This window comes from Carcharodon carcharias, chromosome 14 (assembly GCF_017639515.1).
Source record: "Carcharodon carcharias isolate sCarCar2 chromosome 14, sCarCar2.pri, whole genome shotgun sequence".
NCBI classification, from domain to species: Eukaryota; Metazoa; Chordata; class Chondrichthyes; order Lamniformes; family Lamnidae; genus Carcharodon; species Carcharodon carcharias.
In genome coordinates this window covers 106023546-106047623 of record NC_054480.1, presented here as the reverse complement: position 1 = coordinate 106047623, position 24078 = coordinate 106023546, and the positions used below count along the sequence as shown (strand labels likewise).

Sequence of the window (24078 nt, the reverse complement as noted above, 5' to 3'; positions counted from 1 at the left end):
GGAGATGGTAATTTCCTGGCATTTGTGTGGCTCAAATGCTTCTTGCCACTTGTCAACCCAAGCCCGGATATTGCCCAGGTCTTGCTGCATTTGGACTTGGACTGCTTCAGTATCTGAGGAGTAATAAATGGTGCTCAACATTGTGCAATCATCAGCAAACACGCCCACTTCTGCCCTTAAGGTGGAAGGAAGGTCATTATGAAGCAGCTGAAGATGGTTGAGCCTAGGACACTATACTGAAGAACCCCTGCAGTGATGTCTTGGAACTGAGATGATTGACCTCCAACAACCACAACCATCTTCCTTTGTGCTAGGTATGACTCCAGCCAGCGGAGAGTTTTCCCAGATTCCCACTGACTCCAGTTTTGTTAGGGCTCCTTGATGCCAAACTCAGTCAAATGCCGCCTTGATGTCAAGGGCGGTCATTCTCATCAAGATTAGATTTAGGTACCATATTTGTTGGAGCATGAGATGCACTGTTTTTCTGGAAAAAGGTCACCAAAATTTCTGTGAATCTACTGGTCCGAAGGTTACCCTATTTTTCCTAAATATTTCCTTCTAAATCCTAGTGCACTTTATGGTCTGGTGCACCTTATAGTTCTGCAAATATGGTTCTTCAGAGTGCTCAAATAGGGCATGCTTCCCAGCACAGGGGAACCAATGATAATTACAGTAAAATCATAGTGAAGCAAAATAGCCAATATTAGAAGGCACTGAATTAATCCAGTGAACCATCATCTGCAATGGAGCACACTCTCAGATACATGAAGGTAGCTTTGGTTCACCAATGACCAATATTTCCTCCATGTAATATAACCACAGGCAAATCACCAGTATTTATTCAGTGATCTTTTATGTGTCAGTTGAAGGTGGTTTCTGGGTCTCACTTGCCCAAAGAGTGGTGGAATGTTGGTTCATATCCACATTTTCCTGTTTCTTCTCCAATTATAGCTGTCTTAGTGTGGGACATGCTAAGCAACAGTCAAACACACTTCCTACCGGGGAAAAGGGAAGAGTGGAAAATCTCAAAAGGGATGGAAGGTTGGGCAAATGTGAAGGAATTCCTATACATTTGGTACTTCTCTTATTCAAGTTATTAGAAAGAAACATTCTTGTGTTAGTTTCTGTATTTACCTTACTAAAAGCGAAATCTCTCATCTCAACTGTGCAAGGTTCTACCATTGAGGTAACAACTTTGCTTTATCATCAGTGCATGGAGGCATCGCTAAAAATTGCATCTTCATACAATCCCAACAAAATGCCTGAACGCAAGATTTATAGAAGCCAGAAAGCTTCTGGTATACTCATGTTAAACACAAAGACTACTAGAAGGGGAAAAGAAGAACACAAAATAGTTTGCAAAGAGATTGTTGGCCATTATCCAAATACAATCTGTTAATTGGGTAATTCGACCATGTATCATAGCAAGACCATCATCCGCAGCCTTTTATGCTAAAGTTAGTATCTCTTCTATAATTAAGTTAAATTGTTAATTTCTGAGATATATAGCGCACATCAATAACCTCTTTGCGATGAGCATCTTGGAAAATAAACAAGCTTTAAAGCACTATAACTTTGGCAGTTAATCACTAGGTTACTCATTATTGTCTCATCTACTCCTGGCAAAAGGAATTTGACCCCATCTCGACAAATCCTTTCTGAAATGGATTCTAAGGGTATCCTGTGTTGTTTGATCAATACTGATTTTTCACTGTGCAACACTATCATAATTATCAGGCAGCCAATACCAACCCCAGCAAAACAAAAATGACATTAACAAATTACATTTTATAAAAAGGTAATTATCTGAGATTGCTAGAGTTACAAATTACCCTTTTCTCTCATGAATTATGCCGGGGGTTACACCTTCGCCTACTGTATCAAGCCCACATCAAACTCTACTTAGTCTAAACTAAATTTTATACAGGAACACTTTCCAATTCATAAATATTACTTCATGTGCTTTTTCCGACTGATTGGGCACATCTTCCAAATCTTAATGACTTGTCCAAAAAGTGCCATTGTTTTAAATTAAAGCAAAATGTTACACAGTGAAGACAATTATTGCCTGTGTGCCCCCTGGGAGATCCAAACCTCTACTGCTACACAGCTGACTCCATTTGCACAAACTGTATGCCATTCTTTAGGGTCAAAGAGCCTTCAAGCTTCTGTTACATGCCACTGAATTCCCTAGCCACTTCCTTTTTATCGTCAATGTCAGAAGAAATTCATTATAGTAGAATCAATTTAATTCTTCACGACTTATTGGGAATTACTCAAGTGTAACAAGATAAAGTTTCAGTGAAAAGGAAGGAGATGGACTTCCTTTGCTCTCTGATGATGGTTTATCAACTTTTGTTTGTGATCTTCTCAGCAGGAGGATTTACCAGCAACTCAACCCACCAAAATCCACTGTGATCAGTCAACAAAATGCTTGAAAGTCCTTAATATTGTTAGCAGCACTTTCACTAATAATGAGAACCAGAATATTTATGGCATGGTCTTTTAAATCAAGATACGGTAATGTGTCATTACAGAATACGTTAAAAACACACTGACTCTGATTTTTAAAAAATGATCGTATATACTTGTGTAAGGCTTGAAATGGAACATGTGGACCATTTTACTCGCAGACCATATCCTCCCTCAGATTTACATTTAGAGAAGCAATTTCATCCAAAATGGCAGAGAGAGCAACAGTACCCTACCAATGAAATTCTACTAGCTGTTGGCTCTGGTCCTCCCCAGCACTGTGATGTTTAAAGGGCAACTTTTTCTGTTCACCTTTGTTTGACCAGTTTGACTCAGATGGTAGCCCACTCGCTAGAAGATTCTGGGTTGAAATGCCACTCCAAGTCCTGAGTACATAAAACCATCTTACACTCCAGAGAACTGCATCCCAAGAGATGCCATCTAGTAAGTGAGATGTTGATTCAGAGCCCTGTCTGCTTGTGATTCTGAAGATTTTGAAGATTGCATGGCAATATATGAAAGAAACAGCAAGTTTTCCCAGTGTTGTGTCTTTAGCAATACCAAAAATAAAATCAACAGGTCGTTTCATTGAAGAACTTCATTTTATGAGCAAAGGAACACTTCTACACACAAGATGAAACTATTTAAAAGTAACTCTTTGTGTGTGAAATGGTTTGAAAAGTCTCTCTGAGAAATAGGAAGGTAGCAAGTCTATTTTTTTTTCCAAAGCGGATTTAAAATTAGTATGATGAGCTGTTAATAACCTCACATTGGGAGCAGGATTCAAGTCCTGAATGGACTTTACAGGGAATTCAGTTGCTGCGGGCAATAAAAAGAAAGCAACTTTTGGAAGCAGTTCTAATAGTGGAGGAACAATGGGACATCCACTCGAGAACAAAGAAGTGAAGAACTTCAAGAGATGGAAAAGGACTGAAGGGAAATGAGGGAAACTGATGTTTAGACTTGAGGTATTTTACCAAGGCTCCCTATTGGTGGTCTGTCATCCCAAATTGTGCAAAGGGCTGTAGAACAAGGACAGGAAACATCCAAGGGAAGCTACCATAATGGCACCAAGTTTCAAGGAGCTTAGTTATCAGTATAGGCTCAGGAATTGCAAAACCTTTCAAACTGACCAAATTCCTTATGTATTATGCTGCAAACTTTTGAAGCTGCATGGATCAATTGTCATTCCAACGTCAACTTCAAGGTGCTCAAGATCGAAGCTCAAAGCTCCCCGTTTGACTTCCTCAGCCTCTTTCTCCTAGACTTGTAATATCTTACCCTCACACTTTGACTTCATCTCTCTCTGAAGATTCTCTCTCGATCTTCACAAATTAATTTTCTCCATTAGGCCTACTTCCTTCATCTTTAATATTCCCAATTTAACAGCAATTTGCATTTTACTACATTTAAGGTATGATATAAACGTCCCAGAGCTTCACAGGAGCGCCATCGAACAAAATATGGCACCAAGAGAGTAGCACAGGTGACCAAAAGTTTGGTCAAAGAGGCAAGTTTTAAAGGAGCAACTTAGGGGAGGAAAAGGAGGTGCAAGGGAGGAGAGGCAGGTAGAGGAATGGAGAGATTTTGGACTGGAACTCCAGAGGTTAGAGCCATGACAGCTGAAAGTATGCCAATGGTGGTGCGATTAAAATTGGGGATGCGCAAGAGGATAGAATTGGAGGAGAGTAGAGATCTCATAGTTGTAGGGCGAGAGGTGTTTACAGGAATTTGGATAAGAGTAAGTATTTTAATAGCGGGGTGTTGCCTGCCAGAAGTCAATGTAGGTCAGTGAGCAAAGGTGACGGATGAATGAGACTTCAGGGGAGCTGAATAAATCATAGAAATGTACAGCACAGAACAAGAACATTCAGCCCATCACAAAGTTGAAGCTTTTGAAAGTGTAGCCACGATTAGACTTACATTCCCACATTTTCTCTGTAACTGGAAGTTCATCGTTGTCAAGTATCTGTCCAACTCCTTTATAAAATTTATGGAATCAGCTTCCACAATCATTTCAGGTAAAGTGTTTTGGATCACAGCAACAGTTGTAAGGAAATTGCTGGAATCTTTTGGCTATAGCAGGGCACTTAGAAAACCTCAATGCAATCAAGCAGAATCAACATGGTTTTGTGAAAGAGAAACCATGTTTGACTAATTTGTTGGAGTTCTTTGATGAAGTAACAGGCAATGTGGATAAAGGGGAACTGTGGATGCACTGTACTTAAATTTCCAGAAGATATGTGACAAGGTGCCACATCAAAGGTTACTACGTAAAATAAGAGCTCATGGTGTAGGGGTTAACATATTAGCATTGACAAAGGATTGGTTAGCCAAAAGGAAACAGAGAATAGGGATAAATGGGTCTTTTTTAGGTTGGCAAGATGTGACGAGTGGAGTGTCACAAGGATCAGTGCTGGGGCCTCAACTATTTACAATTTACAATAATGACTTGGATGAAGGGACCGAATGTCTGGCTGCTAAATGTGATGATACAAAGATAGGTAGGAAAATAAGTTGTGAACAGGACATAAGGAGTCAGTAAAGGGGCATAGATAGGTTAAGTAGTGGGCAAAATTTAGCAGGTGAAGTATAAAGTGGGAAAATGTAAATGTTATGAAGATATTAATGTATATAATGTTATTGGAAATTATTTTTAACTTGGACTTGTAGTAATGTCTGTATCTGTGGGAGGGGGTGATGGTGGTGTGTGGCTTAATTGGATTAAAGCCAGCTAGTCTGGGTGCTATGATATATAGTAGTTTGAGATGTTAATTAGGTAAACAGAGGGCTAGAAGGTAAAGAGTACATTTGCATTTGTTGAACAAACCATTCAAAAGGAGGAGTAAAATCTTGCACCTAGCTAGGAGGCACCAAGCAATGTTAGTATATTACTAATAAAATTGGTGCTATGAAAGGGGTTTTATTGTTAGAAGAGCTGAAGTTCAAAAACCTAGAGATAGAAGGCTAGGTATAAACAGAAGAGAGTTTTGTATGTGCAGGTCAGAGGCATGTAAGATCTAAGCAGCCCGTAAGCCCTAAGTGTTCGCAAAGGAGTGAAATTGTAAGGGACCTCATTTTGAATTCGTAAGGTTAAATGTGCTTTGTCTGGTGTCTATGGGTTATTGTTGCCTTGGTGAAGATTTACCTGGGAATGATTAATTTGGGGATTTGTTTAAAAGTTATTATGGCAGTAATTTGTAGACATGTAAACTTAACATGTAAATTTAATTTCATGCTAAATTAAAAAACGCTTAATTTAATTTATATAAGAAACCTCAAGGCTTGGTGGTTTCATTTTTGAATTCAGAGCTGGATCTCAAACATACAAATTGAAAATATAGGTTATGACAATTGTTCAAGTTTCCCTCTGGGATTTAAACAAATCAGCCTTTACAAGCTGTTGTGTCATAACAGTAAATTTGTCCACTTTGGCAGGAAGAGGAGAAAAGCAGTATACTATTTAAATGGAGAGAGAATGCAGAACTCTGAGGTACAGAGGGATCTGGGTGTGCTGGTTTATGAATCATAAAAAGTTAGTTTGCAGGTACAGCAAGTGAATAGGAAGGCAAATTGAACGTTGTTGTTTATTGCAAGAGGAATGGAATATAAAAGTACAGATGTTTTGCTACAGCTGTACTGGACGTTAGTGAGGCTACATCAAGAGTGCTTTGTACAGTTTTGGTCTCCTTATTTAAGAAAGGGCATAAATGCGTTAGAAATAGTTTGAAGAAGGTTCACTCAATTGATACCTGGGATGGATGGGCAGGGGAGGCGGTGATTATCTTACGAGGAAGGTTGCACAGGCTGGGCCTGTATATCTTGGAGTTTGAAAGGTGATCTTATTGAGGCGTATAAGGTCCTGAGGCGACTTGACAGGGTGGAAGCTGAAAAATGACTCCCCTTGTGGGAGAGGCTAGAACGAGGGGAAACAGTTTGGAAATAAGGGAACTCCCATTTAAGATGAGAAGAATTTTCTTCTGAGGGTAGTGAATCTTTGGAACTCTTCCCCAGAGAGCAGTGGAGGCAGGGTCAGAGGTAGATTCTTGACTAACAAAGGAGTCACAGGTTACTAGCATTAGGCAGAACGTGGAGTTCAGCCACAATCAGATCAGCCATGATTTTATCAAATGGTAGAGCAAGTTTGAGGGGTTGAATGGCCTACTCCTCTTAATCTGTATGTTTGTACGTAAATCCCACCTCAGGGCTTGAGCACAAAAATCAAGGCTGGCACTCCAGTGCTGAGGGAGTGCAGCACTGGCGGAGGTGCCATTCTCTGGATGGGATATTAAACCAAGGCCCCATCTATACTCCCAGGTAGATATAAAAGAACCCATGGAACTATTTTGAAGAAGCGAAGGTGAGTTATCCTTCAATTAACATTATAAAAACAGATCACCTGGTCATTATCCCATTGCTGTTTCGTGGGGACATGCTGTGCAGAAATTGGGTCCCACGTTTCCTACATTACAACACTCACTACACTTCAAAATTAATTAATTGTTTCTGAAGCACTTTTAGACGTCCAACGATCGTGAAAGGCTCTATGTGAATGCAAGAATTTATTTTTTTTCCCTTTTTTGCATGCATCCAAAACAGCAGAAGCAGCAAACTATAAGCAAGAGCTAATCAATCCCACAACCAATTGATCGGGTTAAAGCTATGCAATCCTGCTACATACTCGTGAATAGAAATGAACAATTAACTGAAGGAGGAGGCCAAAGAACCTCCCCAATCCACAATGATGGTGCAGTCCAACACTAGTGAAGAATGATCCATTTCAGTCTTCTCCCAAGATCTCCGCCATCATAGAAGTCAGTCTTTAGCCAATTCACTTCACTTCATGTGATATCAAGGAACAGCTGAGCACACTGGATACAGCAAAGGCCATGGGCCCTGACAATGGACACTGGATACAGCAAAGGCCAAGGGCCCAGTTATAATGCTGAAGTTTTTTGCTCCAGAGCTAGCTGTGCCTCAGCCAATCTGTCTGGCATCTATCTGACAAAGTGGAAAATTTTTAAAGCATATGATGTGCTGTCCACAAAGATCAGGACAAATCCAGTCCAGCCAATTACTCAAGCATCAGCAAAGTGATGGAAGCTGCCATCAACAGTACTATCAAGTGGCACTTTTCACCAATAAGTTGCTTACCGATGTTCAGTTTGGGTTCCGCTAGAACTACTCGGTTCCAGTCCTCACTGCAGCCTTGATCCAAATTTAGACAAAGAGCAAAATTCCAGAGGTGAATCAAGAGTAACTGCCCTCAACATCAAGGCAACATCTGACCTAGTTAAGTATCAAGGGGCCCTATTAAAATTCAATAGCAAAACTTACCATTGGCTAGAATAACGCCTGCCACAAAGGAAGATGCTGTAGTTGTTGGATGCCAAACATTTCAGCCCCAGAACAACAATGCTGGAGGATTTTAGGGTAGTGTCCAAGGCAATGTTCCTTCCAAGCTGTTCCCACGCAGGCCCCGCGCAAGACAGTCCATTTAAGTTAACATGCATTCATGGCCACGCAAAAAAAGTGCACTTAAACGAATAGGCCATGCACTACAAAAAAAATTAGATGGTCCAACCATCTTCAGCTGCTTCAATGACCTTTCCTCTATAAGGTCAGAATGGGAATGTTCACTGGTGATGGCAGTGTTCATTTCCATTCGCAACTCTGTCTGTGCCCATCTGCAGCAAGGCCTGGATGACATTCAGAATTGGGCTAATAAGTGTCAAGTAACATTGGTACCACACAAGCACCAGCCAATGACCATTTCCAACAAGAGAAAGTCTAATCATCCTTCCTCAGCATTGCCGTCACTGAATCCCCCAACATCAAAATCCTTGCTGAGGTGGTGGTGGTTGGCTGGCGGTGGGGGGTGGTGCACATTGTGATGGAAATTACCATTGACCAGAAACATAACTGGACCAATCATGTAAACACTGTGGGTACAAGAGCAGGTCAGACATTAGATATTGTGGTATTTACCTGTTGACACCCCAAAGCCTTTCCACCATCTACAAGCTATCTACAAGTCAAAAGCATGATGGAATATACTTGCACGTATGGGTACAACTTCAAGAACATTCAGGAGAAAACAATCTAATCGACTAAAACCTCATCCGCCATTCACTCTCTCCACCACTGACGTACCATCTACAAGATACACTGAAGCAACTCGTCAAAGTTTCTTTGAAAGTACCTTCCAAACACAAACTCTACCATCTAGAAAGATAAGGGCAACATGTGCAAGGGGAGACTGCCACCTACAAGACACACACTATGCTGACTTGGAAATATCGCCATTCCTTCATAGTTGCTGGGTCAAAATTTTTAAACACCCTACCTAATAGCATTGTGGACGTACCTTCACCATGCAGACCTACAGCGGTTCACCATCTTCTGAAGAGCAATTTGTTTTGGACAATAAATGCCTGGCTTTCCAGTGCTCTCCACCTTCCATGAACAAATAAAACAAATAAGTGGCACATACGCTTTTGAACCACCTTATCAACTTGCCCTGCCACCTTTAAGGATGTGTGTGTACGGATACAAAGGTCCCCCTGCTCATCTACACTTGGCAAAAAATAATTGTATCATTTACAGTACACTGTATTAGTCATCCCAAAGTCATCACTTCACATTCAGTACATTGAACATCATTTGCCATACTTCTGCTCATTTCACCATCCTGTCTTTGTCATCCTGAAATCTACAACTATCTTCATCATTATCTTCGTTCAATCTTGGTCTTGTGCAAACTATTGCTCCCAATATCAGAGTCAAGGTCATGTATAAATATTGAAAAGAATAATGGAACCAAAACTGATGCTTGGGGAACACTATTGCAAATCACCTCCCAGTCTGAAAAACACCAAGCTCCTACCACCACCTATTGTTTCCTGTCAGTGAGCCAATTTCATACCCATATTATTATTTTCCCTTTAATTCCAGAGGCTTTCATCATCTGAAGCTCCCTGTGTGCCACTTTGTCAAATGTCTTCCATTAAGTCCATTCGTACATCAATTGCACTATCGTGATAACCTTTTTTGTTACCTGATTAAAGAATTCAAATAAAAGTTAGTGAGACACCATTTGCCTTTCGCAAATCCATGCCAGCACTCCATGATTAACCCATGCCTTTCCAAATAAAAATTTATTTGTCCCTGATAATAGCTTCCAGTAACTTATCACCAATGTCAGGGTGACCTGTAATTTCCTGATTTATTCCTCTCCCTTTACTTGAAGAGTGTACAACACTCACAACCCTCCTGTCTCCAACATTACTGCTGCATTCAATGAGAATTGAAGGGTTGCTTCTAGTGCCTCTTCTCAAACAAAACATAATAACAGAGGGTGGTTGCTTAAGGTTGGAAGTTAAGGGGGGAAAAAAATCAGTCAGAAAATTAACCATTGTGAAAAATGGCAGAATACAAGCATAAATCGTTGAGGTATGATTGTTAATATGGCAATCATCTTGTTAAAACTAATTGCTAGTTAAACAGGTGATGGGCATTAATTACCTAACTGAACAGAATAAAAAAGGTACAGCTGGACCACTGTGTGGAAGCAACTAGGAAGTTAGTAGCAGTGAGGGATTGTGTTGGTAATAAACCAGCTTTAACCAAGAGACCAACCTGGATTAATTCTTCTACCACAACCTCTTATCATGAGTAACATGAGCAGAGGATGAACTTTAGGCTTTTCTGTTTGATTGCTGTATATGAAGCTTTCTGTCTCAGTCCTCTCAGGGAAAAGAAGTGCACTGTTGCTAACAATTTAAGTTATGGAATGGTGGAAGGACAGTCCAAAATCACAAGACTATTCACCAATTTTTTCTGACTCTGAACCTGAATGGAAGGCTGAAGTTGAAATTTGGACCCGGGTCATTGCTATACCCTGGAAGAAGCAAAGTATGGCTTTGGCGTTGTTATTACCAGTAAGATATTGTTATTACCAGAGTGGAAAGTGGATGATTTGGATCATGAAGAGGGATTAAACCGTCTGATACAATTTTTGGATAAGTTCTACAAAAAGGATGAGTTATTGGAAGCACATGAAGCTTGGACAATCTTTGATAGGTTCAGGAAATCAAATGATCTGTCCATGGAAGAATAAGCTATGGATTTTGATAAATGGTGCAGGAGACTACAGTGATTTGAACTTGAAATTCCAGTATCGGTATTGGCATTTAAATTACTGGACTCTGCTCGCATTTCCCATGTTGATAGTCTTTTAATAATAACAGGGGTTCAGTTATGGGAAAAAAGAATCTCTTAGGTCAAATGTTTGCTGCCCTTAAAAAAAACTTCTGAGGAAACAGTCGTTCCCTGCCACTTTTTTTAGCAAATGTGAACAAATATGCTGTAAAACAAAGGATAGAGGATTCAATTGTGACCGAAGTTCACGGTTAACCAAATATCAGACGAAGGTTCCAGTAGAAAGATGGGGTTAATAACAAGAGGTCTGAAACTGGTCATAACCCTAGCCAATTTGAGAGTCGGGACAAAATGCGTATCTGGGACAGTGACCGTAGTTGTTTAAACCCAAAAAATGCATGGGGCATGGTTAAATCGGTGTGATTCCCAGTACCATTACGCAATGAACTGCCCACAGCCAAGGGATCATGTTTTTGAAGTGACCCACAAAACGGATTCATCTGAAACTGAAAATGATGGTGACTGCCACGATGGAATTGTATTGATCAGAGTTTGAATCCGGTGATGACTATCTTGATGGTAGATTCCTTCAACTGTGCAGTTCTGGACAGTGGTTGCACTTCTACGTGGTGCGGCATGGACTGGCTTGACTACTATCTGCAGTCTCTCGATGAGGCAGACTGGCGGACAGTCAAGAAGTATGAAAGCTCTACCTGCTTCAGGTTCGGAGAGGGCAATACATTCATTAACATCCTCCAAACGGGTGGTCCACCCTTGTAAGATAGCAGGGATCAATCTGTTTATCAGTACTGATGTGGTTTCTAGCAAGATACCGCTATTGCTGAGTCTATCTGCAATTGAAGGCGGCTCAGATGACATTGGATATGAAGAACAATAGAGCAATCGTGCTTGGGGAAAAATGTGGATCTCCAATTTACTCGGTCAGGCCATTACTGCTTGCCACTAAGGAAGCCAGAGATTTCTCATCAAAAAATTCATGAAACTTTATTAACTGCTGAGAATGAGAATTTGGTGGACAAAGAGATGATCATTTGGAAATTACATAGACAGTTTGCACATCTGGCGCCACAGAAACTGAAGACTCAGCTTCGAGATGCGGGAGTGATTGATAAAGATGATGATGATCTTATTAAACAAATCACTGCTCAGTGTGAAATTTGCTTTAAGTATCGCAAGACACCACCGTGACCCGTTGTGAGCTTGCCACTAGCCAGGGAGTTTAACAATGCAATGGCAATGGACTTAAGTTTGGGACAAGGATAGGGTTTTTTTTTTTAACTACACTTCATAGATATGGCAACTAGATTTAGTCTATCCACTGTGATACATAGTAAAGACAAAAGGACCATTGTTGATAAGGTCATGGAGGAATGGGTAGGAACAGGATAAGGAACACCAACGCAGTTCCTCACAGATAATGGTGGGGAATTTGCCAATGAGGAATTTCGAGATGTGTGTGAAAATTTAAACATCATAGTTATGCACACTGCAGCTGAGAACCCATTTAGTAACGGTCTTTGTGAAGTAAACCATGCAGTAATAGATGACATGTTACATAAAATATTAGCTGATCAACCAAGTTGTAAACTGCAAACGGCACTACCATGGGCGGTGCACGCAAAGAACTCTCTGCAAATGGTTGGGAGGTACAGTCCGTATCAGTTGGTGGACAGAAGAAATCCGAAGTTACCTTCGGTGTTCAGATGCTCCCCCTGCTCAAGAAGGGACTAGAATTAGCTCCACTTTGCATGCGGGCAGAAAAGCTTTCATTAAAGCTGAGGTTTTGGAGAAAAGTCGGCGGGCCCTTCGGCACCGCATAAGACCATCAGGAATACAGTTTAGACAAGGGGGCATGATATATTATAAAAGGGAAGGCCAGAAAGAATGGAAAGGACCTGGAAAAGTTATAGGGAGTGATGGGAAAGTAATAATTGTGCCACACGGTAATCAAATTGTTAGGATACATTCTTCACGGTTAATTGGTACCGACTATACCTTTACATGTTTTGAACATGACATAGAACGCGAGGAGGCACCAAGCACTTCACATACACGTACACTGGGTAGTTGTGAGGAGCAGACGATGGCAGATACAGGGTTGACTGACTACGAACAAAGTAATACTGAGGTACAAGACAACTTGGTAATTCGTGCAAAAAGGCAATTACCCAAAGTAGGAACAAAGGTAGCATACATGCCAGAAAGGACCAGCATATGGAGGGATGCCACCATCATAGGGAGAGCAGGAAAGGTCACTGGTAAATACAAACATTGGCTAAATGTGCAGGATGAAGGATGGGGGGCAAGACCTATTGATTGGCAAACCGAGGTAAAGATGTGGAAACCCAGAAAGCACAGGTATGAGTTCTGACAGTGGACCAGAAAGTGCTCGTGGCCCTAGAAAAAGATCACGGACTTGCGAATGGATTTCTGGTCGCATGGGAGGATGATCGTATAGTAGCAGTCCAGAAAGGGAGAGGAACAGGAGTAGAAGCCTAGGGAGCAAGTTAGCAATCTCAATAGGAGTAGAAGTCCTTGTGACAGAGGTTTTAGTAGCTGCTGATAAATTGGAAAGTAAGCTGATAAAGGAAGCCACATGGAAAGAGTTAGAAAGTTGGAAGGGATTTAGGGTATATTCTGAAGTACCTGACCGAGGACAGCCAGCTTTATATCTCCGATGGATCTGTACAGAAAAAGGTACTCCCAGGCGGCACATATAAGGCCAAAGCGAGATTAGTAGCCCGAGGCTTTGAAGAGAGACTAGGAGATCCGGATGTTGCAGTGGACTCACCTACTGTGGGGAAAGAGAGTTTGAAGATTTTTTTTCTTAGCTGTTTTGGCATCCTATTTCTGGGAGTGCAAATCGATTGATATAAAGGCTGCATTTTTACAGGGGGAGAAGTTTCAAAGGGAAGTTTTTTTTTTGAAACCACCCAAAAGCTGGGAGTGTAGAAGGAAAGCTATGGAAATTGATTAAGTGTGTTTACGGGTTGAATGATGCATCAAGAGTATGGTATTTTTCCGTGATGTCTGTCTTGTTGAAAATAGGTTGCATTCAGTTAAAGGCAGACCCCACTATGTTCTATTGGTACCATAAGGAGAAACTAGCTGGGATCTTTATCATGCATGGTGATTTCCTGTGGGGAGAATCTGTAGAATTTGAACAATGGGTAATCGAAGATAAAGAAGGAATTCCAGGTCAAAAGTCAGGCTTCTGGGGCCTTTAAATGCATAGGTTTAGACATTAAGCACAGCAAGTTAAGGGTGACATTGAATCAACAAACTTATCTAGAAAATGTTAATTATATCCCAATAACTCGTGGTAGATCCTCACAAAAAGAGGATCCTGCTACCAAGGAAGAAATGGAACAGTTAAGTTTGATTGGGCGGTTAAACTGGTTGTGCACTCAGACTAGGCCTGATGTTAGTTATGATGTGTTGGAGCTGAGCACCATGATGAAACATGCTACAGTTGAACAAGTTCTGAGAGCAAATATTTTTTTTTAAAAAATTAAATTCTGGGAGATGTGTGCTCAAGTTTCTAGCCTTGGGTGATCCAGAAGATATGAGGTTGGTCATTTTTAGTGATGCTTCACATGCCAATCTTCCAGGTGGGTGCTCTAGCACAGCAGGGTTCATCATATTCTTAGTGGGAAAGAATTATAAATGTTGCCCACTGGCTTGGGAGGCCAAGAAGATAAGAAGGGTAGTAAAAAGCACCTTAGCTGCTGAAACGTTAGCCTTAGTAGAGGCATTAGATATGGGGGTTTACTTGTCCAATATATTGACAGAAATATTTATATTAGGGACAATGTGGGAAAAGTCTGTCCATAGAATGTTATGTTGATAACTGGTCTCTTTGGGACAACGTTCATTCCATGAAAAGTGTCACGGAAAAAAGACTACAAATAGACCTAATCAGCATAAAGGAGATGTTAGAGAGAAAAGAGACCTCTAAGACAAAATTGGTTGACACAAGTCACCAACTATCAAACTGTTTTACAAAGAGGGGTGCCTGCTCTAAGAAATTATAAATGTGCTGGAAGAGGGGTATCTTATGATGCAATGAAAAGTTGTTTTTGTTTTATAATTGTGTGTATAAACGTGGTAAAAGAAATTCAGGAACTATAGACGTGGAAATACATGACATTATTTCCTTCTGTTTGTTTAAAAGTGTTCAAGTTTATCTTAAGAAAAGAGGGGAATCTGTTAATATGGCAATCATCTTGTTAAAACCAATTGCTAGTTAAACAGGTGATGGACATTAATTATCCCAACTGAATAGAATAAAAAGGTACAGCTGGAACACTGTGGAAGCAACTCCAGAAGTTAGTAGCACTGAGCAGTTGTCTTGGAAATAAACTAGCTTTAACCAAGAGACCAGCCTGGATTAATTCTTTCACCACAACCTCTTATTGTGAGTAACAATGATCACATGACCAGCGGAAGAATGAAGTAGATATGTGGAAAGGGGTCACGGCCCTTCCGAACAGGAAAAAAGGTATGGCCTTGGCTTTATAGCTTCTAGCCTGTAGTAAAACAAGTAATTTTTGAGCTGCATTTTGTCAGTTGCATAGCGATGAAGCTTTGGACCTTCTACTAGAGGTCTTGGACGGAATTAAGAAAGATGATCTATTAAATTTCTATGAGGCACCTAAACTTTGATAGATTTCACAATTAATAAAAATCCACAAAATATATTGAGTCAAACAAGAAAGAAAACATTCCCTTATAAACTAATTCCATGAATCACATTACGGAACAGAATCCAACACTGTATATTTCAAGAAAAACTTTATCCTTTTTGCTATTTTTTTTTAATCTGGACTTTTCTGCTGAATGAAGGCAATTAAGATAGCTGACCATCTGTCTGTTAGTCAAATGAATTCACTTCTCAGTTTCGGAAATGTCACACCTTGTTATGACTGAGGAGCTTCTGATAAATCACTGGGGCTACACAAAGGCCATTTTCACATGATAAGCCAAACTTGTTAGCAGAGTTGATGAGTCTATGGAGAGAATGACTTCTCAAACACCAACCCTCAACAAATAACATCTCAGCCACTATGGGCTGAAAGAAGTGCTATCAATCTGGGACACAAAGCCAACTTCCAGAGACTGCATAAAACACTTTTTTGCTGAAATCATTGTGGAGTGGTATGGTCACATGATCTAAGACTCTGGCTTGCTGAACACGTTAATATTATTCCCTGAGCTGCATATCCCAGTCTGCTGTTTAACATCCAATGGGCACAGAGGATTCCTAACCTGCATCACATGGACTGCTGCGGTTCAAGAAGGTGGCTCCCCACCACCTTCTCAAAGGCAACCTGGGATGGACAATAAATGCTGGCCCAGCCAGCAAAGCCCACATCCTGTGACTGAATGAAAAAAGCAAGCTCAGGCCAGGTTGGACAATTGGCCCAATCTAACCTGACACTGCTGGGAAGATTTTCTACTATTGCCTACAGAACTGATTTAATCTCTGCATTGCTGCTTCATCTTGTGACATCAACACCATCAGAAAAGAGAATCTTACACCACTGGTCTTCAGCCAACTGACCTCTGCAGAATTCTTCACTGGACTTGTGAATCAAAGTCCCAGAATCAATCTTCATTTCTTTGTGGTCCTTGTACTATACAACCTCTCTTTCTCTATCCCTCCCTATACTGTATGAATGCGCAGTGGTAAGTTGCAGATGCTGCTTTTCATAATTTTTCTGACCGTGTGCAATAAACTAACCTTCTGAATTAATCCTAATGAGATTACTGTGGGGTTATTAGCAGAAATTGGATCACACAAAAAGCAAGGGGTCGGGAAATATGCCACCGCTTATTCTAAATAAAAATAATTCAAAACACTTTCTATTTATGAACAAGTGGTAAGAGGCAAAATCAGCACTGTTTGAACTGACCCCCTCATGTCCGTAACAATCAAATTAAATGGCATCAATTGTACTACCTCAAACGTAAACTAATATAGCAGTTGTTCTCTGTTTATATTACACTATCTGTTGACAGGGCTGCTTTTGAGTTTAGCCTAACACCACAAATAACCTACCCTGTCAAAGGGAATGCTGTACTTCTTCAGTATGGAAGGTGATATGAGAGTCATTTTGTGCCGAAGAAATGCATCACATCCTTGAGAGCTGCCTGGAAAGAAGCCTGCAAGAAAAAGTAAAATAGAAGAATGGATCACATTTTTCCCACTTCACTATAGTATGTCAAATTGTATTATTTTAACATGATCAGTTTTCTTTCTGAAAGGCTCTGCTAATTCACCTCAGATGCAACAAATGTAACAATGCAAATAAGTTTCTTCCTTTCTCACAAAAGCTCTCCCCTCCTTGAGTTGTTGACTCCTTGCTGGGGCATCATTACATCACCAGACGTTAAGCATCTTTGACAACCTTGAAGTGCGGGAAATGACAGAACCTCAGCAGGGTTACTGAATGGCAAATAGGAGAAAAATCTTAGCCTCAGTAACCCTGGGTTAGAGAGAAAAAATAGCTATTTGCCATCTACTCTGCCAACATCAACCAACTCTAGATAAACCAAGGATCAACTTTTGTATTATTTTCTATTTGCATTAGCTCATCTACAAAAGTGAAAAACATGCAGAATTAAATTAGAAGAGAGAGCTGGAAAAAGCAAGTGAAGGGGGGAAAGAAATAGAAAAAACAAAATTTGGAAATACTTGGCAGGACAGGCAGCACCTTTCGAGAGATAGCTGATGCTTCACATCCCTGTCCTTTTATAAAAGCCCTTCACAAAAAAATTTGAGAGCAGGGAAGGCAGGAATAAAATGGAGAAATTTCAAAAGGAAGTTCCAGATGACTGGGACATAGCAGTTGCAATAGCAACAACCAATGGTGCAGTAAACTGTACAAGCTGCAAAGAACAGGCCAATATTAGGGTGTCATATGGGGCAAAGTTCAGAGAAGAGTGGACAAGGTCATGGGAAGGTGGACTTATTAGAGATAACAATGGCAGCAGGAAAATGGGATGCAGCTTTTCAGGGGACAAAAACAGAATCTATACAGATAGAAATAGAAGTTAATAAAGGATTGATCACATCAAAGGTGCTGTCTATAGACCAACCAATGGTGGAAGTACCTGGAGGAAGAAATATGCAGACATGTTAGAAAATTGAGTAAAAAACATAAATTAATAATCATGGGGCATTTCAGCTATCATGATAGTAATTAGACAGGAGAGGTAGGTAGATCGGTAAGGAAATGGGAGTTTCTACAATGTATACAGGATTCCTTTCTAACCCAATATGTTAAAAGCACAAAAAGGGAAGCTTCACTATTGGATGTGTCACAATCTGTTAGAGTCCATTAACATTTAAAGAAGAAATCTGAACACCCAGCAATTAACCAACAGAACTACATGATATGATTTCACGTTTTTAAACAAAAATAAACATTATATAACAAAAAATGAAAAAGCATAATTAACTTAACATTATAGTTTATAACTACGTATATTGCAAGCTCAGTTTACCTTTACCTGCTGCAAGAATTCCCTTATACCTTACAACGATCTTGAAGGTGCATGAACTCCTCTGGAGACCAACCCAAAGATATGCCACAGCCCATTTTAATCCTCATCAGTGTTCCAGTTATCCTCAGAGATAAAATTCTACGGGGTCTTTCCATCAGCGTTTTGCTTATGCAACACTCCACCTTTTCTTTAAAGGCTTCATGACTGTGGATGCCTCAGCTCCTTGCTCGCATTACTGGCAGATACTGAACTACCTTCCCTCGGTTTTCGAAGCTCACTCTGCTGATTGCTTTCTGCCACAACGCTCAATGAGGGCCATTGCAGATTTCTTCCACTAGCTGCAAGCTAGAACAAACCTTCTAGCTGCTTTTCCCACAATATCCAAACTAAGATAAAGCCCCTCTCACATTGCACGCAAGGAACGATAAAGTTAATACTTTCTCCATTTGAAGCTCAGGCCTAACTGTATCATCTCCTGTTGGCGCACTCAATCTGATGAGATGCAGTCTACACCAAAGTAAATCTGCAACTGCCTCTGTCTGTTCTCCAAACTAAACTGCTTGCTTCTGTTAGCAAATACACATAGATAAATTAAAGAACCTTCTAAACCACAGCCCATATCTATGACAGCATGGAAAAACTCAGCAGGTCTGGCAGCATCGGCGGAGAAGAAAAGAGTTGACGTTTCGAGTCCTCATGACCCTTCAACAGAACTTGAGTTCGAGTCCAAGAAAGAGTTGAAATATAAGCTGGTTTAAGGTGTGTGTGTGGGGGGGGGCGGAGAGAGAGAGAGAGAAGTGGAGTGGGGGTGTGGTTCTAGGGACAAACAAGCAGTGATAGAAGCAGATCATCAAAAGATGTCAACAACAATAGTACAAAAGAACACAGGTGTTCAAGTTAAAGTTGGTGATATTATCTAAACGAATGTGCTAATTAAGAATGGAGGGTAGGGCACTCGAGGTATAGCTCTAGTGGGGGTGGGGAGAGCATAAAAGATTTTAAAAAAAATTTTTTTTATTTAAAATAATGGAAATAGGTGGGAAAAGGAAAATCTTTATAATTTATTGGAAAAAAAAGGAAGGGGGAAACAGAAAGGGGGTGGGGATGGGGGAGGGAGCTCACGACCTAAAGTTGTTGAATTCAATATTCAGTCCGGAAGGCTGTAAAGTGCCTAGTCGGAAGATGAGGTGTTGTTCCTCCAGTTTGCGTTGGGCTTCACTGGAACAATGCAGCAAGCCAAGGACAGACATGTGGGCAAGAGAGCAGGGTGGAGTGTTAAAATGGCAAGCGACAGGGAGGTTTGGGTCATTCTTGCGGACAGACCGCAGGTGTTCTGCAAAGCGGTCGCCCAGTTTACGTTTGGTCTCTCCAACGTAGAGGAGACCACATTGGGAGCAACGAATGCAGTAGTCTAAGTTGGGGGAAATGCAAGTGAAATGCTTCTTCACTTGAAAGGAGTGTTTGGGTCCTTGGACGGTGAGGAGAGAGGAAGTGAAGGGGCAGGTGTTGCATCTTTTGCATGGGCATGGGGTGGTGCCATAGGAGGGGGTTGAGGAGTAGGGGGTGATGGAGGAGTGGACCAGGGTGTCCCAGAGGGAGCGATCCCTACGGAATGCCGATAAGGGGGGGGTGAAGGGAAGATGTGTTTGGTGGTGGCATCATGCTGGAGTTGGCGGAAATGGCGGAGGATGATCCTTTGAATGCGGAGGCTGGTGGGGTGATAAGTGAGGACAAGGGGGACCCTATCATGTTTCTGGGAGGGAGGAGAAGGCGTGAGGGCGGATGCGCGGGAGATGGGCCGGACACGGTTGAGGGCCCTGTCAACGACCGTGGGTGGAAAACCTCGGTTAAGGAAGAAGGAGGACATGTCAGAGGAACTGTTTTTGAAGGTAGCATCATCGGAACAGATGCGACGGAGGCGAAGGAACTGAGAGAATGGGATGGAGTCCTTACAGGAAGCAGGGTGTGAGGAGCTGTAGTCGAAATAGCTGTGGGAGTCGGTGGGTTTGTAATGGATATTGGTGGACAGTCTATCACCAGAGATTGAGACAGAGAGGTCAAGGAAGGGAAGGGAAGTGTCAGAGATGGACCACGTGAAAATGATGGAGGGGTGGAGATTGGAAGCAAAATTAATAAATTTTTCCAAGTCCCGACGAGAGCATGAAGCGGCACCGAAGTAATCATCGATGTACCGGAGAAAGAGTTGTGGAAGGGGGCCGGAGTAGGACTGCAACAAGGAATGTTCCACATACCCCATAAAGAGACAGGCATAGCTGGGGCCCATGCGGGTACCCATAGCCACACCTTTTATTTGGAGGAAGTGAGAGGAGTTGAAGGAGAAATTGTTCAGCGTGAGAACAAGTTCAGCCAGAAGGAGGAGAGTAGTGGTGGATGGGGATTGTTCGGGCCTCTGTTCGAGGAAGAAGCTAAGGGCCCTCAGACCATCCGGGTGGGGGATGGAGGTGTAGAGGGATTGGACGTCCATGGTGAAGAGGAAGCGGTTGGGGCCAGGGAACTGGAAATTGTTGATGTGACGTAAGGTGTCAGAGGAATCACGGATGTAGGTGGGAAGGGACTGGACAAGGGGAGAGAGAAGGGAGTCAAGATAACGAGAAATGAGTTCTGTGGGGCAGGAGCAAGCTGAGACGATCGGTCTACCTGGGCAGTTCTGTTTGTGGATTTTGGGTAGGAGTTAGAAGCGGGCCGTCCGAGGTTGGGCGACTATCAGGTTGGAAGCTGTGGGAGGGAGATCCTCAGAGGAGATGAGGTCAGTGACAGTCCTGGAAACAATGGCTTGATATTCAGTGGTGGGGTCATGGTCCAGGGAGAGGTAGGAGGAAGTGTCTGCGAGTTGACGCTCAGCCTCCGCGAGGTAGAGGTCAGTGCGCCAGACAACAAGAGCACCACCCTTGTCAGCGGGTTTGATGACAATGTCAGGGTTGGACATGAGAGAATGGAGTGCAGTAAGTTCAGAGAGAGACAGGTTAGAATGGGTGAGAGGAGCAGAGAAATTGAGACGACTAATGTCGCGCCGACAGTTCTCAATGAAAAGATCAAGAGAAGGTAAGAATCTAGAGGGAGGGGTCCAGGTGGAGGGAGAATATTGGAGATGGGTAAAAGGATCCGTTGAACTGGGAGAGGACTCCTGCCCAGGACTGTCACTGACCTCATCTCCTCTGGGGATCTCCCTCCCACAGCTTCCAACCTGATAGTCGCCCAACCTCGGACGGCCCGCTTCTATCTCCTACCCAAAATCCACAAACAGAACTGCCCTGGTAGACCAATCATCTCAGCTTGCTCCTGCCCCACAGAACTCATTTCTCGTTATTTTGACTCCCTTCTCTCTCCCCTTGTCCAGTCCCTTCCCACCTACATCCGTGATTCCTCTGACACCTTACGTCACATCAACAATTTCCAGTTCCCTGGTCCCAACCACTTCCTCTTCACCATGGACGTCCAATCCCTCTACACCTCCATCCCCCACCAGGATGGTCTGAGGGCCCTTAGCTTCTTCCTCGAACAGAGGCCCGAACAATCCCCATCCACCACTACTCTCCTCCGTCTGGCTGAACTTGTTCTCACGCTGAACAATTTCTCCTTCAACTCCTCTCACTTCCTCCAAATAAAAGGTGTGGCTATGGGTACCCGCCTGGGCCCCAGCTATGCCTGTCTCTTTATGGGGTATGTGGAACATTCCTTGTTGCAGTCCTACTCCGGCCCCCTTCCACAACTCTTTCTCCGGTACATCGATGATTACTTCGGTGCCGCTTCATGCTCTCGTCGGGACTTGAAAAAATTTATTAATTTTGCTTCCAATCTCCACCCCTCCATCATTTTCACGTGGTCCATCTCTGACACTTCCCTTCCCTTCCTTGACCTCTCTGTCTCAATCTCTGGTGATAGACTGTCCACCAATATCCATTACAAACCCACCGACTCCCACAGCTATCTCGACTACAGCTGCTCACACCCCGCTTCCTGTAAGGACTCCATCCCATTCTCTCAGTTCCTTCGCCTCCGTCGCATCTGTTCCAATGATGCTGCCTTCAAAAACAGTTCCTCTGACATGTCCTCCTTCTTCCTTAACCGAGATTTTCCACCCACGGTCGTTGACAGGGCCCTCAACCGTGTCCGGCCCATCTCCCGCGCATCTGCCCTCACGCCTTCTCCTCCCTCCCAGAAACATGATAGGGTCCCCCTTGTCCTCACTTATCACCCCACCAGCCTCCGCATTCAAAGGATCATCCTCCGCCATTTCCGCCAACTCCAGCATGACGCCACCACCAAACACATCTTCCCTTCACCCCCACTATCGGCATTCCGTAGGGATCGCTCCCTCTGGGACACCCTGGTCCACTCCTCCATCACCCCCTACTTCTCAACCCCCTCCTATGGCACCACCCCATGCCCATGCAAAAGATGCAACACCTGCCCCTTCACTTCCTCTCTCCTCACTGTCCAAGGACCCAAACACTCCTTTCAAGTGAAGCAGCACTTCACTTGCATTTCCCCCAACTTAGTCTACTGCATTCGTTGCTCCCAATGTGGTCTCCTCTACATTGGAGAGACCAAACGTAAACTGGGCGACCGCTTTGCAGAACACCTGCGGTCTGTCCGCAAGAATGACCCAAACCTCCCTGTCGCTTGCCATTTTAACACTCCACCCTGCTCTCTTGCTCACATGTCTGTCCTTGGCTTGCTGCATTGTTCCAGTCAAGCCCAACGCAAACTGGAGGAACAACACCTCATCTTCCGACTAGGCACTTTACAGCCTTCCGGACTGAATAATGAATTCAACAACTTTAGGTCGTGAGCTCCCTCCCCCATCCCCACCCCAGTTCTGTTTCCCCCTTCCTTTTTTTTCCAATAAATCATAAAGATTTTCCTTTTCCCACCTACTTCCATTATTTAAAAAAAAAAATTTTTTAAATCTTTTATGCTCTCCCCACCCCAACTAGAGCTATACCTTGAGTGCCCTACCATCCATTCTTAATTAGCACATTCGTTTAGATAATATCACCAACTTTAACTTTAACACCTATGTGTTCTTTTGTACTATTGTTGTTGACATCTTTTGATGATCTGCTTCTATCACTGCTTGTTTGTCCCTAGAACCACACCCCCACTCCACTTCTCTCTCTCTCTCTCTCTCTCTCTTCGCCCCCCACACACACACCTTAAACCAGCTTATATTTCAACTCTTTCTTGGACTCGAACTCAAGTTCTGTCGAAGGGTCATGAGGACTCGAAACGTCAACTCTTTTCTTCTCCGCCGATGCTGCCAGACCTGCTGAGTTTTTCCAGGTAATTCTGTTTTTGTTTTTGTTTTGGAATTCCAGCATCCGCAGTTTTTTTGTTTTTATATATATATTTTTATCTATGACAGCATGGTTTGCTTTACCATGGTCTCTAACAGAAATCTGAAAAGCTTATTTTTCCTTCAGCACCACTCTGATTCTGTAACCTATATGCATATGAATTTCTGTCCCCAAGGAAGAAGGATCAAGGAACTCTCTAGTTTACAACCGGCTTTCAATTTATCTTCATCTGGTAACTACATAAACAACTTAAGTTGACCTTCTGGCTCCATTACAAGCTCAGAGTTAGGTCATTCATTGTTTGCATTTCACACTTCTACTTCTGACCTTGAAAGATAAACATAGGTTAGCTTTTAACTGTAATTAACTCCAAGCCTGTTTAAAGTGTACTTGAGATGCCTACCAACTTCTTAACCAGCTGCCCCCATTTATCGACAGTTAAAACTTTAATTCCAACATAAGAATTATATTCCTGAAAGTTATATGCTAAAACTTATGCTAAAAATTAATTAGGAACCAGATTTTCACAACAGATCTAGTAATGTGGAATGAACCATAGCAGAGAAGGGAAATAAAAGTAGAAAACATCTGGGCAATC

The 24078-nt window shown here is 42.2% G+C and overlaps 1 protein-coding gene across 1 annotated transcript in view; it reads right to left on the bottom strand.

Annotated features, from left to right (window-relative positions):
* Positions 1-24078, bottom strand: part of LOC121286858 (lysine-specific demethylase 4B-like) — a 595629-nt gene that overhangs the window by 145875 nt on the left and 425676 nt on the right. Inside the window, exon 8 of the mRNA XM_041204003.1 lies at positions 16715-16818. Within this exon, the coding sequence (XP_041059937.1) occupies positions 16715-16818 (104 nt within the window). The remainder of the gene's footprint in view (positions 1-16714; positions 16819-24078) is intronic.